A 14,603-nucleotide genomic window follows, 5' to 3' on the forward strand; every position below is an offset into this window, starting at 1 on the left:
GGTTAAGCATCCATTGCAGCAGCTGCGGCCAGATCTTATCCCTGGCCCGTGACCTCAGTATGCCACAGGGCGGCCAAAAAAAGAAAAAAATGTAAAGAAAAGGGGCACAATGACCAGAAGAACGTCCACATTCAAAATACAGATGAAACGCCTCTCCTTCCTGGGACGCCGGCACTGAGGCTCCTTCCGGGATCAGACCCCCTTCCCAGGAGCCACGGCTGGCCTGACTCTGTGCACGTGCTGCTCTGGTCTTTCGAAACCCGGAAGGACAGCTTCCCTGACTTGTCTGATGGTCTTTGCTCTGACAGACATAGAACCGAGCCGAAAACCCTGCTTCTTAGGAGCAGTTCCACTGTCACCTGAGAGGCTGTCTCCCAGGCCACAGTCCTCAGTTGGGCTCAAATACAACTCTTTTCTATTCCTATTATTACACTGTTTAGTGATGATTTTCACCCACAATATGAAAATGTGGGTGAACCCTGAAAACATTAGGCTGAGTGAAAAAAAGCCAGATACAAAAGACCACATATTGTATACATTCATTTAAACAGAATACCCAGGAGCTCCCTGGTGGCCTAGTGGTTAAGGATTCAGCATTGTCACTGCTGTGACTTGGGTTAGATCCCTGGTCTGGGACTTCCACATGCCAGAGGCACAACCGTTAAGGGAAGAGAGACCAGGCTCCGACTGGAAGAAAATATTTACAAAACATATCTGATAAAAGACTTCACTCCAAGAGCAAGCAGCCCAGGATGAAAATGGGCAAAAGATCTAAACAGGAGTTCCCACTGTGGCTCAGCAGTAATGAACCTAACTAGCACCATGAGGATGCAGGTTCATTCTCTGGCTTCACTCAGTGGGTCAAGGATCCAGTGTTGCCATGAGCTGTGGTGCAGATCGAAGACACAGATCAGATCCCGTGTTGCTGGGGCTGTGGTGTAGGCTGGCAGCTGTAGCTCCGATTCAACCCCTAGCCTGGGAAGCTCCACAGGCCACAGGTGCAGACCCAAAAAGAAAAAAAGAAAAAAAAGATCTGAACAGACACCTCATGAAAGGAGATGCACAGATGGCAAATGAGCACCTGAGAAAACATTCGGCCTCAGGTCACCAGGGCACAAGCTGGTGGCACACGACCACTGCACACCTACTGGAATGGCCAAAATCCTGAAGATGACAACACCAAATGCTGGAACCTCACTCACCAGGTGGGAACGCAGCGTGGTGCAGCCACCTTAGAAGACTTGGGCCACTTCCTAGAAGACGAAACATACTCATTAGTTAATTCTCTCCTCTAGTCTATTAACTACGTAAAATCAAGGGAAAAACTCAGTAGGTATACAGGAGCAATTAAAAATATCAAGTTGGGAGTTCCTGCTGAGGTGAAGTGGGTTAAGAACCTGACCGCAGTGGCTCAGGTCACTGCGGTTCACTCCTCCGTCCGGCGCAGTGGGTTCAAGCATCCAGTGTTGCTGCAGCTGTGGCTTAGGTTGCAACCTTCGGCTCAGATTTGATCCCTGGCCCAGAAACTCCAGATACCGCAAGTGCCCAAGACAAACAAACAATATTAAGTCCAAAACATTGTCCCTGGTATGGCTGAAAGAAGACTGTTACTACCATGTGTCAGATAACGTGGGCCACTTGGGCCAACTTTGGACTGGCTGAGAGCCTCGCTTTTGTGACAAGGTGGGAGCAGCCAGTCACTAAAGAAAGCACAGAACACAAATCTAATGGATCCAACTTCCTGAGATACCAAAGGGCGGCAAAACCAATTCAGCTGTTAGAGCTCTGAGCGCCAAGGGTTCTCTGGTGACTCAGCGGGCTAAGGATTTGTCATTGTCACTGCTGTGGCATAGGTGCAGTCCCTGGCCCAGGAAACATGCATAACATCTGTATGCTGCAGGTGCAGCCAAAAAAGGAAGAAGGTCTGAGATCCAGTATCTGTGCACCTGTTCCCCTGCCTCAGGGCTCCATGTCCAGGGAGTGAGTCCAGATCAGCAGCAGCGTCACGGGGGGTGAGTTCCAGCCCCTGAGCCAGACCGTGAGCTTCAATGTGCTCAAGGTCACCAGCACCAAGAAGCAACTTTAGAGGTTCTGAGCCAGACCCTGCACATTCCCCCAAACAAAAAGTCAAAAAGGGGGAGTTCCCTTGTGGTGCAGGGGTTAAGGATCTGGCATGGGCACTGCCGTGGCTTACGTCATTATTTTGGCACGAGTTCAGTTCCTGGCCTAGAAACTTCTGCATGCCATGGGTCTGGCCAAAACAAACAAACAAACAAACAAACAAAGCAAAAAAGCTCTGAGTTCCAAATCCAAGCCAATTACAACACCAGGGGGTAGGGGGCCTTGTCCAGCCGCGTGTCCTACAATTCGCCTCAATTCTGATTCTACCCAGAGGCGGCATCAGATCCCACAGGCAAAGGGCTCAGTCTCCAAAGACTGACCCCGCCCCGTCTTGAGAGCCACTTCCAAGTCGGGGTTGTCACCTGTGCTTCTGACCAACCAACTAGAGCAGCTCCCAGAACTCAGGAAGCTGATTTACTTATCGGGAGATTACTCATTTATCACCAAGGGTATTAAACAAGGCATCAACAGCCAGACGAAGGGACAGGCAGGGTGTGAGCATGACGACTGGGCATTCACGTGCTTGTGTGACACATGCCTCCCTTACTCCTTGTTATGACATCGACACATTATACCCGCCCGATGTGAAAAAAAAAAAAAAAGGAAGAAAAAAAGAGGAAAAAAGAAAAAGTGAAAAAGAAAAAAGAAAAAAAGAAAAAGACACCATCAGGGCGGAGGTCTGTGGACGACAGGGAGTGGCCCTGTGCCATCCAGGCGCAGATGCGGCGAGTCTGGACGCTCCAGGGGTCACCAACCCAGCTATCTGAACCTATCCTTTTAGGTTTTTATGGGGCTTCATGCCATCAGCATGTTGAGCAAATCACTGGTGGTTGATTAGACCACTGATGTGGCCTCCAGCCCCTCTCCTCCTGGAGCCCAGGGGCTAGGACAGAACGCTCCAAGCCTACGATCACATGGTGGGCTTCCCTGGCCTCCAGCCCCCATTCTTAGGCCTCTTCCAGAACTTATCTCATGAGCATAAACTTGGGTGTGGCTGAAAGAGAAAATTAAGGTATCTCTGGAGATCTCGTTGTGTCGCAATGGGTTAAGAATCTAACTGCAGCCGCTTGGGTGGCTACGGAGGCGCAGGTTCAAGCCTAGGTCTAGGGCAGTGGTTAAAAGACCCGGTGTGGGAACAGCCGCAGCGTAGGCAGCAGCTGTGGCTGGGCTTCAACCCCTGGCCCGGGGAATTTCCACATGCGGAGGGTGTGGCCATAAAAAAAAGGAAAAAGAGAAAATTAAGATGCCTTTATGGCTCTCATCACTTAGAAGATGCCAAGGGTTTTAGACTCTGCCAGAAACAGGGGTGAAGACCAAAGCCACACCTGAAAGAACACAGCACCAGGACAGCGAAGAAACACACCAACAAAAGAGAGTGACACTTACTGAAGACGATGGCTACCCACCCCTGCTCATCCCGATCAGTTACAAGGCTAAGGTTTCCACGGGCTAAGGGCCCAAAAGGTAATGGAATAATTTAGTTGGCTCAGGAAGAGGCTGGAATTTGAAGCCTGAGCACTGAATAGGCAGAGAGAGGGCAGTGCCAGGAAAGACCAGCTGGGGTCGGGGGGACAGATACCCACCCCCACGTGTTTCCCAGCCCCCATCCCTTGGATGACAGCAAAACACTCAGCTCAGATGCCCTTTGGGGACCCACCAGAAAAACTCTGCAGGCAGGAACTGTAAGACGCCCCTTCTCTGAGGCCCAGGCTGGGCTTAAAGACCTGTGCGCAGTGAGAACAATGGCCTGGCTTTCACCGCATTAGGAAGCTCTTGGCTTTGGGAGAAAAATCACATCTAAGACTTTTAATCCCACCCACTCATAAACCAAAAGTAAGAGAGAGGCCCCTTCCAGGGCAGCTGGTGGGGCAGGGCGGTCTCCATCGCCCCTGCCTTTCGCTGCATCTGGCCCACGCGGGGCAGGGCAGGGCAGGCTGACAACACACTGTGGTGCCGACAGTCCTGCCCTCAGGTTCCCATCTGTAAAATAAAGGGGTCTCCTGTGCCTCCCGGGGCTGAGAACTCAGGATGGGGGTGCTGCCTCTGGGGCAGAGGGCTGCCTACCCCCCCAACACAGAGCTGTTGGGGTGCTCTGCTCCACGACACATCACGAGGGTGAGAAAATTCGTTTTACAAAAGCAATTCTCTCTCCTGGATACTTCAAGTCCCAGTATGAGAGCTACTGCTCTAATTTGGATAAAAATTCTGATTTGCCAGCTCCTTTGATGCCCAGGCAAATGTACCTACAGGGCCAAGGTGAAGGGTGTGCCTGCAGCAGGCAGCTTCCCAGCTCCCAAGGTGTTAAACATGTCATGCCTGCTGGGCCTTGGCCTGCCACAACCTGGGCCTCTGTGCCCTGAGGCCTGAAGGACTTCGATTCAGGGCACCAAGGGGTTTGAGCTGTGTGGCATGGCCCTGGGAAGGTCCCCACTGGGGACCTGGCCCACGAGAGGTTTGGACAGCAATAGCCGGCACCTGCCTCGGGAAAGGCTGAAGCTGTAGAACTGGTGGGTAGAGGAAGGGACAGAAAGGCCAGTGGGGGTTGGGGGATGGGGATTCGGGGCGGGGGAAGAGATGGCCATTCTACGCGGACCACACACATACTAGCCTCTTCTCCAGGAAACGCGGGTGATGAGAACCCCATAGTCTAAAGGGCACGACTTTTCTGTTTCTCCTGCATTTTTTTTTTTTTTTTTTTTTTTTGCTTTTTAGGGCCACACCCATGGCATATGGAGGTTCCCAGGCTAGGGCTGAATCAGAGCTACGCCCAACAGCCTACACAACCACAGCAATGCAGAATCTGAGCCACGTCTTCAACCCACGCCACAGCTCACAGCAATGCCAGACCCTTAACCCACTGAGCGAGGCGAGGTATTGAACCCGCAACCTCGGGGTTCCTAATCAGATTCATCTCCTTTGCGCCATGAGGGGAACCCCACTCCCAGACTTTTTGGTTCCGTCCTCAGGGCCAGGGGTCAACAATAGTTGCCACCAGAGTTTAAAGCAGCCCGGAGGAGCCGGAGAAGCCGCAGATGAAGGGTCTGGAGGTTTGTGGTTTCAGCCCCTCCACTTACCAGCCTGGGACCCTGAGAAGCAAGGCAGCCATTCGGCACCCATTTATCAGCTATAGAAAGGGGTCCATCCACGCGCAGAAGAGTGAAAGCGGACCTTTAGCTCATATCATCTCTGAGGAAGAACTCGAAATAGGTCAAAGCCCTAAATGCAGGAGCTGAAACTGTAAAACTCTTCAAAGAAAACATGGGAAGGTTCATGACCTTGGATTTGGCAACGGTTTCTTAGATAGGACAATGAAAGCATAAGCTAGCAAAAAAAAAAAAAACAAAAAACAAAAAACAAAAAAAAAACCATACATCAGACTACATCAAAATTCTAAAGCTTTTGTGTTTCAAGAAATAACATCAGGAGTTCCCATCGTGGCGCAGTGCTTAACAAATCCGACTAGGAACCATGAGGTTGCGGGTTCGGTCCCTGCCCTTGCTCAGTGGGTTGAGGATCCGGCGTTGCCGTGAGCTGTGGTGTAGGTTGCAGACGCGGCTCGGATCCTGCATTGCTGTGGCTCTGGCGTAGGCCGGTGGCTACAGCTCTGATTCGACCCCTAGCCTGGGAACCTCCATATGCCGCAGGAGCGGTCCAAGAAATAGGAAAAAAAAAAAAAAAAAAGACCAAAAGAAATAACATCAAAAGTGAAAAGACAGGGAGTTTCCTGGTGCCCTAGCAGTTAGGATTCAGTGCTTTCACTGCTGCAGCCCAGGTGCAGTCCCTGGTCTGGGACCTGAAAATTCCACAGCAAGCTGCTGTCTGCCTAGGCTACAAAAAAAAAAAAAAAAAGTGAAAAGACAACCCAATGAATGGAAAAAAATGTTTGCACATCATGTACCTGAGAAAGGATCTGTATCTGGAATTATGTTTTTGGCCTTCCCAGAGTTCCCAGGCCAGGGATCAGATCTGAGCCACAGTTGTGACCTATGCTGCAGCTGCAGCAGCACCAGATCCTTAATTCACTGTGTTAAGGATCAAACCTGCGTCCCAGCACCCCAGAGATGCTGCCAATCCTGTTGCATCACAGCGGGAACTCCTGGAATTTAGAGGGAACTCTTACAGCTCGGTAATAAGAAATACAAATCCCCGATGACATCATAGGTTAAGGATCCTGTTGTATTGTCACTGCTGTGGCTTGGGACTGATCCCTGGACCAGGGCCTTCTGCCCTCAGGCACAAACAAAAAAAACAAAAACAAATAAATAGACAACTGAAAAATAAGCATAGGACCTGAATAGACAATTCTCCAAGGGTACAAACAGCCAGTGCCCCTGGAAAAACGTACTGGATGTCATTAATCATCAGAGAAACTCAGAACCACGGTGAGGGGCCACCGCACACCCGCCAGAAGCAAAACCACAGGTAACAGTGTCTGCAGGATGCCAAGCCTATACGCTGCTGGTGGGAGGCTCAAACGGCCCAGCCACGATGGAAAACATCCTGGCAGTTCCGCCAAAGGTTAGGGGAACCATGTGACCAGCAATTCCACACCAGGGTGAGCCATTTTGACTCACGCCACCTCTACCACCAGGTGGGATTCTTCCTCATGCCAGCCAATCGTCTTGGCCACCAGCTGGGTGGCCTACAATTCGATGCAGGTCTGAGCCCTCCTCAGGCTGGACAATTTGCTAGAGCCGCTCACAGCACCCAGGACCCAAGGTTCCGTTTTCTGGCTTTTTATAAAGGACACAGCTCAGAACCAGCCACATGGAGGAGACGCGCTGGGCAAGGCTGGATTCGGATGGGGTGGGGGTCGTGGTACAGAGCCTCCACACCCCCTGTCCAGACCCAGCACCCTCCTGCCCCCTCCAGGTGACCAGCAACTTGGAAGCTCTCCAAACTCCACTGTTTAGGAGTTTGAGAGAGGTTCCAGAGAGTTCCCGTTGTGGCTCAGTGGGTTACAAACCCAACTAGGATCCATGAGGCTGTGAGTTCAATCCCTGGCCTCACCCAGTGGGTTAAGGATCCTGCGTTGTTGTGGCTGTGGTGTAGGTCAGCAGCTACAGCTCCGATTCAACCCCTAGCCCAGGAACTTCGGTATGCCACAGGTACAGCCCTAAAAAGCAAAAAAAAAAGAGAGGAAAGTGAAGTTCCAGTACTAATAAAGATTGATTAGATTAATCTGTGATTAAGTCACACACCCTCCCCAGGGCCTCTCCCCCAGCCCCAGGTCTGGGCAGGGCTGAAAGTTCCACCTCTCCCATCAGGCCATCAGAAGCTATCTCAGGGCCCCCAGGCACCGGTCCTCCCATGAGCACGCAGAAGATACTCTGTCCAAGGTCTTCCCAAGGGTTTTAAGGGCTCTGTGCCAGGACCCAGGGACAAAAACAAAATACATATTTCTTATTATGCCACGCCAAGTGTATACTCAAGAGAAAAACATATGTCCACACAAAAACCTTGAGCAGGAATGTTCATAGAAATATTACGCATAACAGCCAAAAAGCTAGAAGCACTGATGGAGAAACCGGGCGGGACATATCCACACAGCGGAAGCGCTGACACGCGTGACGCACGGCTGAACCTTGGAAACGTGATGCTGAGTGAAAGCAGCCAGACACAAGGACCACATGGCACAGCTCCATTACCATGAAATGCCCAGAAGAGGCAGAGCTATAGAGAAAGGAAGCTGGGGGGACGGGGAGAAATGGCTAAAGGGTACAGGGGTTTCATTGTGAGGTTGTGAAAATGTTCTAAGCTGACAGTGGTGACAGCTGCCCAGCCCTGGGTGCCCGAAACCACTGAAGGGCTCACTCCCTGGAGGAAGCAAAGGGACGCAATTCCACTCAATAAAGCTCCACAAGAGGGGGCCTGCGAAGCTCACTGCTGGCTGAGGCGATCACACCAGGCGCGAGCCTGCTGGTCCAAAAATCACAGCCAGTCCCCACCCTGGGGACAGCACCAGACCACCAGGCTCCAGGACCCAGGCCCGATGGGTAGCAGCTATGGAGGGAACCGCCAGGTGCTCGGATGCCCCTGCCCGCCTCAGGCCCTCCTCCTCCCAGAAGCCGAGTGGGGTCCCAGGGGGGAAAAACCCTCCAGGTTTCCCCTGAGGCTGAACACGGGCAGGACGCAGCTCCCCGGACACCCAGCACCCATTCTCCACTCCAGACCATTTCCAGGATCCTGAGTCAGGAGGCCTGGAGCAGGCTGTCCAGTCTGCCTCACAGGCTGGCCCCCACTGAGGGCAGAGGACCACTGTGGGCACGGACGCGTCCCCATCCTCCTACCTGGCGGTGACACTGGGTTGAAACAGCAGAGAAGACGTGGGTCCATCAGCCGGCGTGGAAAGCCAGCATCTGGTCCCGGGGCTCCGGGGCCGCAGACACTCCTGGGCACTGACCGGCCTCCTAGAGGCAGCCTGAGTGCCCAGCTCCCAGAGGCGGAGGGCCCAGGAGAGCAGCCTCATCCTGCGGCAAACAGGCCAGACACTCTACTCGGAGCCCAGCCCGCGGCTCAGCAGCCTCCTCGGGTATCCAGCAGCCTCCTCGGGTATCCAGCTCCACACAAGAATGAACAGGTCTCCGGCTCCACGGGCGCCTCCAGGGACTGCCCCTCCCCCTCGCACCCAGCAGCTTCCGCCGCCCTCATAGGCTATGAGGAATTAATGACCAGGCCTGAAGTCACAAAGCAAGGCTCAACGACAAATGAGGGATGAAAGCAAGAAGCAGCCACAGCCATCCCAGGGATTGGAGGAAAGCCCCGCCCACCAAAATTCCATCTCCAGGGCCACCAATCAGACCCCACCAGGCCGCCAGGAGTGGCTCCATGGGGAGGGGGGCAGAAGGGCCTCTCACACAGCAGGTGTCAGGAGGGCTGGGAGGTTGCCTACTAGTGCAAGGGTCCTGGGACAGCGGGTCCTGGGACAGCGGCTGATGTAAGGCAGCTCAAGCACACAGCACTGGGTCACCATCCCCATGTCAGCAGACAGCGGCTCTCAGACTCCAGGGGAGGGCTAGGGAAGATGCGGGTTCCTGGGCCCCCACCTCCAAGATGCTGGGGAAGCGGGTCTGGAGCCAGGACTCAGGAGCCTGTTTCCCCTTTTATTCTTTTGGGGTTTGGGTTTTTTGCTTTGGTTTTTTTTTTTTTTTTTTTTTTTTTTTTTTTTTTTTTTTTTGGCTATGGCTGCACTATGCAGAAGTGGATCAAACCTGCACCACAGTTGTAACCAGAGCCACAGCAGTGACAATGCCAGATCCTTAACCTGCTGAGCCACCAGGGAACTCTGCATTTTTACTTTTTTTTTTTGCCTTTTTGCCATTTCTTGGGCCACTCCCACGCCATATGGAGGTTCCCAGGCTGGGGTCCATTCAGAGCTGTAGCTGCCGGCCTACACCAGAGCCACAGTAACGCCAGATCCAAGCTAAGTCTGCGACCTACACCACAGCTCATGGCAACGCCGGATCCTTAACCCACTGAGCAAGACCAGGGATCGAACCCCCAACCTCATGGTTCCTAGTCGGATTCTTTAACCAGTGAGCCACGACAGGAACTCCTCTGCCTTTTTACTCTTTATTATGAAAAACAACAACGGCCCACCAGAGCAGAGAGAAGGGAATGAGTGTCCTGGGGCCCTAGTGTGTAACTCCAAAGGATCAGCTCAGCTTCCCCTCAGCTGCACCCACACCCAACTCCAGGTGAGTCCTAAACAAATCTTAATAGCACAGCCTGGTATCACTAAATATCTCAGCATTCCCTCGAAAACACGAAGACTCCATTTAAAAACAAAAACACAGGAGTTCCCGTCATGGCTCAGTGGTTAACGAATCCGACTAGGAACCATGAAGTTGTGGGTTCGATCCCTGGCCTTGTTCAGTGGGTTAAGGATCTGGCATTGCTGTGAGTTGTGGTGTAGGTTGCAGACAAGGCTTGGATCCTGAATTGCTGTGGCTGTGGTGTAGGCCAGTAGCTGCAGCTCTGGTTTAACCCCCAGCCTGGGAACCTCCACATGCCTCCCGCCCTAAAAAGCCAAAAAAAAAACCACAAGGACGCTCCCTTGTGGTGCAGTAGCATAAGTATCCAGCCTTGTTATAGCTGTGGTGCAGGTCACAACTGCGGTCCAGGTTCGATCCCTGGCCCAGGAACGTCCACATGCCACAGGTGCAGCCAATAAATAAATAAAAACAGAACCACAGAACAATTATCCCACCAAAAACATAATTCAGATTCCTTAATATAATTTTTTTCTAGTTGGCTTTATTCATCAACTCATGGACTGGGCAGTATCTATTCTAGCAAGCAGAAAGGAGCTCCCTTTAATACCATTAAATATCTGCTGAGTGTGTAAGTTTCCCCAACTGTGTCCCAAATATTTTGAAATCTGCATCTGTGAACTGTCTTCATAACTGTCCAAAGCTGGAAAGACCTCAAATGTCCACGGTCTGACGAAGAGATTAAACCAGCCATACATGTAACGAAAACTACTAGGCAACAAGAGCAAGAATCTTTCATACACACACACACACACGCATGCACACGCACACACTAGAAATTCATGAGCACTGTGCTGAGTATATGATTCCATTTATGAGAAATTCTAGAAAGGGCAAAACTATGGTGACAGAGGTAGACCTGTTTGCTGGGGTCCAGAGCTGGGAGGAAACCAACCGCAAAGGGGCAGGAAGGAACTTCCTGGAAGGATGGAAATGTCATGTGGCACAAGGGTTAGAGTCATTACACATTCTGTGCCGCAGTGGTTAGAGTTGCTACACAGGTGCACACATTCAGCAAACCCAGCGACCTGTACCTTCGAAACAGGTGCATTTGATGAAACGTACATTATACAATGAGGTTGTTTTGAAAAAGCACAACTACAATACAATGATCTCACCTTGAAAAAAAAAACTAGAAAGTCCTTCGTGCCATTAACTATCAAGGAACTATTCATTTTCCCAAGTAGCACATGAATGTTTTAAAATCTGCATTGTGTTGATCTTGTACTCAAGTACAATTTGTATGCAGAAAATCAGCATTTGGGGAGTTCCCATTGTGGCTCAGCGGGCTAAGGACCTGACAGAGTGTCCGTGAGGATGTGGGTTCGGTCCCTGGCCTCGATCAGTGGGTTAGGGATCCGGCGTTGCCGCAAGGTGTGGTATAGGTCACCCATGCAGCTTGGATCCTGGTGTTGTTGTGGCTGTGGCATAGGCCGGCAGCTGCAGCTCCGATTTGACCCCTGGCCTGGGAATCTCCATATGCCCCAGATGCAGCCTTAAAAAAAAAAGAAAATCAGGAGTTCCCATCAGGGCTCAGAGGAAACAAATTTGTCTAGCATCCATGAGGACGCAGATTCGATCCCTGGCCTTGCTCAGTGGTTAAGGATTGGTGTTGCAGTGACTGTGGCGTAGGCCAGAGGCTACAGCTCTGATTTAACTCCTAGCCTGGGAACCTCCATATGCCGTGGGTGCAGCCCTAAAAAGACCAAAAAAAAAAAAAAGAAAGAAAACCAGCATTTGTAACACGCTTCCTCAGTTACTCAGATGCAGGCAGATGAGGGTGAGGTGACCATAAGGAACCCTCCTCCTCCAAACACCTCTGAGAAAGTAGAGCAGGAGACAAACAGTGCCGTCACCCCTGGCTGGCCCCACCTGGAAAGGCCCCACCCATGGGGGAAAGCAACTCCTGGCGTGACCGAAACCCAGGAACCGGTCAATTGTGGCACCAGGTCGAGGGCAATGCCAGGCCACAGGCCCACGTACAGGGGGAGGCTGGACACTGTGAGCACAGCCTCGCCCACCACTGGCTCTCTGGGCTGCAAAGACTGCATTTCCACCGACAGCCCCCACACCCCAGCAGGAAGAAAGCCAGCACCTTGCATGGTCTTATGGAATGTCCCAGAATGCTAGCTCTGAATGTGGTTTCTCATGACGCAGAGTTTATGTCTTCATTAACTCCATTGTAGACTCCGTGACAAAGCCCCAAAGAAAAAAACTTCTATACAAGTGTATCCTGAAGATGTTGCATTGGTTCCAGTGCAGCAAATACTGCAATAAAGTGAGGCAAATGAATGCTTTGGCTTCCCAGTGCATATAAAAGTCGGGTATAGGAGTTCCCGTTGTGGCTCAGGGGTGAGCGAACCTGACTAGCATCCATGAGAATGCAGGTTCAATCCCTGGCCTCGCTCAGTGGGTTAAGGATCAGGCGTTGACGTGAGCTGTGGTGTAAGTCACCAACGCGGCTCAGATCCCAAGTTGCCATGGCTGTGATGTAGGCCAGTGGCCACAGCTCCTATTCAACCACTAGCCTGGGAACCTCCATATGCCACAGGTGCAGTCCTAAAAAGACAAAAAGACCATTAAAAAAAAAAGTCGGGGTTACACTATTAAGTGTGCAACAGCATTATGCCTAGAAAAAAATGTACATATCTTAATTTTTAAAAATACTTTATTTTTTTTTTATTTTTTTATTTTTTTTGTCTTTTGTCTTTTTGTTGTTGTTGTTGTTGCTATTTGTTGGGCCGCTCCCACGGCATATGGAGGTTCCCAGGCTAGGGGTTGAATCGGAGCTGTAGCCACCGGCCTACGCCAGAGCCACAGCAACTCGGGATCCGAGCCGCGTCTGCAACCTACACCACAGCTCACGGCAACGCCGGATCGTTAACCCACTGAGCAAGGGCAGGGACCGAACCCGCAACCTCATGGTTCCTAGTCGGATTCGTTAACCACTGCGCCACGACGGGAACTCCTAAAAATACTTTATATACGGGAGTTCCTGTTGTGGTACAGCAGAAATGAACCTGAATAGTATCCATGAGGATGCAGGTTTGATCCCTGGGTCAAGGATCTGGCGTTGCTATGAGCTGCGGTGTAGGTCACAGACATGGCTCAGGCATTGCTGTGGCTGTGGAGTAGGCCGGCAGCTGTAGCTCTGATTTGACCTATTCGCCCCCTGGCCTGGGAACTTCCACTGCTACGTGCTACAGGTCTGGCCCTAAAGAGCAAAAAAATTAAATTTAAAAATAAAATAAAAAACACTTTATATCTACAACAGGATGTATATAGAAATATAGCCAATATTTTATAGTAACTATAAATGGAATAATCTTTAAAAATTATGAACCACTGTTACCTACCTGTAACATATAATACAGTACAGCCACTATCCTTCAATCTTAAAAAAGTTTTAGGAGTTCCCATGTGGCTCAGTGGGTTAAGGACCTTGCATTGTCCCTGCAGCAGCTCAGGGTGCTGCTGTGGCACAGATTCGACCTCTGGCCCAAGACTTTCCACATGCCTCAGGTGTGGCCAAAAAAAATATTTAAAACTTTATTGCCATAAAATGTTAACCACCACCTGACAATGCAAAGTTGCCATAAATCTTCAATATGGAAAAAAAATCCAAGTATCTTCAAAGTGCGAAAAAGTGAGGCAATAAAACAAGGTGTGCATGAACTAAAATTCAAATCCACTCCACAAATCTTTTTTTTTTTTTTGGTCTTTTTAGGGCCACACCTGAGGCATATGGAAGTTCCCAGGCTGGGGGTCGAATAGGAGCTACAGGTGCCAGCCACAGCCACAGCCACAGCCACGCAGGATCCGAGTGTAAGCGATCTACACCACAGCTCATGGCAATGCAGGATCCTTAAACCCACTGGGCAGGGCCAGGGATGGAACCCGAATCCTCATGGATACTAGTCGGGTTCTCAACCTGTGGAGCCAAAATGGGAACTCCGATCCCACTTACCTTGACTGGCACATCTGCTAGATGCCAGGCATTTGGCTGGACACTCAAGGTCCAGCAATGAACATCCCTGAGCTCTCAAGATACCTGCGAGCTGATTTACACGTGAAAGCACAGCAAGCGAGAGAACGCCCTGCAGGTCTCACATCCCTATGAACAGAGGGTTCCAGGTTACCTGCCCTGGGCCAGGTCCACACCACAGTCCCTCTCCACGAGCTCCATGGTTAGAGAGTTGACTCCAGTTCTCAGAGAATGTCCAAGCTTCCCTTAGGAAACCCTGCCCCTCAGTGGCCAGCCTGGAATTCTGGTTTCCAAATTCCTCTACTGACTTCACTGTCCCATAAAGTAGACACCAACCACAGGGGCCAGCCCATTTACACTTAAATAAATTTAAATGAATGCAGGGAGTCCCCGCTGTGACTCGGTGGTAACCAACCCGACTAGTATCCATGAGGATGCGGGTTCAATCTCTGGCCTCGCCTAGTGGGCTAAGTATCTGGCATGGCCGTGAGCTGTAGTGTAGGTCAGCAGCTGAGGCTCTGATTTGATCCCTACCTAGCCTGGTAACTTCCCCATGCCGTGGCCCTACAAAGCAAAAAATAAAAACAAAAAATAAATAAATGAATGCAAGTAAAAATGCAGCTTCTCCATGTCCGGCCTCATTTCAGGCACTCAGTGGCCACACGTGGCTCGTGGCTAGCATACTGGACAGAGCAGAGAAGACGCGCCTCCATCACTGTGGAACG

At 51.0% G+C, this 14,603-nt stretch overlaps 1 protein-coding gene and 1 pseudogene across 10 annotated transcripts in view; one reads left to right on the plus strand and one right to left on the minus strand.

The window, feature by feature from the left end:
• The window catches only part of ACOT7 (acyl-CoA thioesterase 7), a 102,153-nt gene that overhangs the window by 84,333 nt on the left and 3,217 nt on the right, over positions 1-14,603 (minus strand). The window contains exon 1 of one of the 10 annotated variants that reach the window (XM_084962722.1): positions 8,412-8,745. The exons of the other annotated variants lie outside the window; for them this stretch is intronic. Coding sequence (XP_084818848.1) covers positions 8,412-8,590 — 179 coding nt within the window. The 5' untranslated portion in view covers positions 8,591-8,745. Of the gene's footprint in view, positions 1-8,411; positions 8,746-14,603 lie in introns of those variants that run through there. 10 annotated transcript variants of the gene reach the window in all.
• LOC146402535 (small nucleolar RNA U13) lies at positions 2,611-2,706 on the plus strand (annotated as a pseudogene).

The sequence above is a fragment of the Sus scrofa genome, chromosome 6 (assembly GCF_054392235.1).
Source record: "Sus scrofa isolate SSC_HxYL_T2T_F1_AM1 chromosome 6, Sscrofa_HxYL_maternal_Yorkshire_Landrace_v2.0, whole genome shotgun sequence".
NCBI lineage: Eukaryota > Metazoa > Chordata > Mammalia > Artiodactyla > Suidae > Sus > Sus scrofa.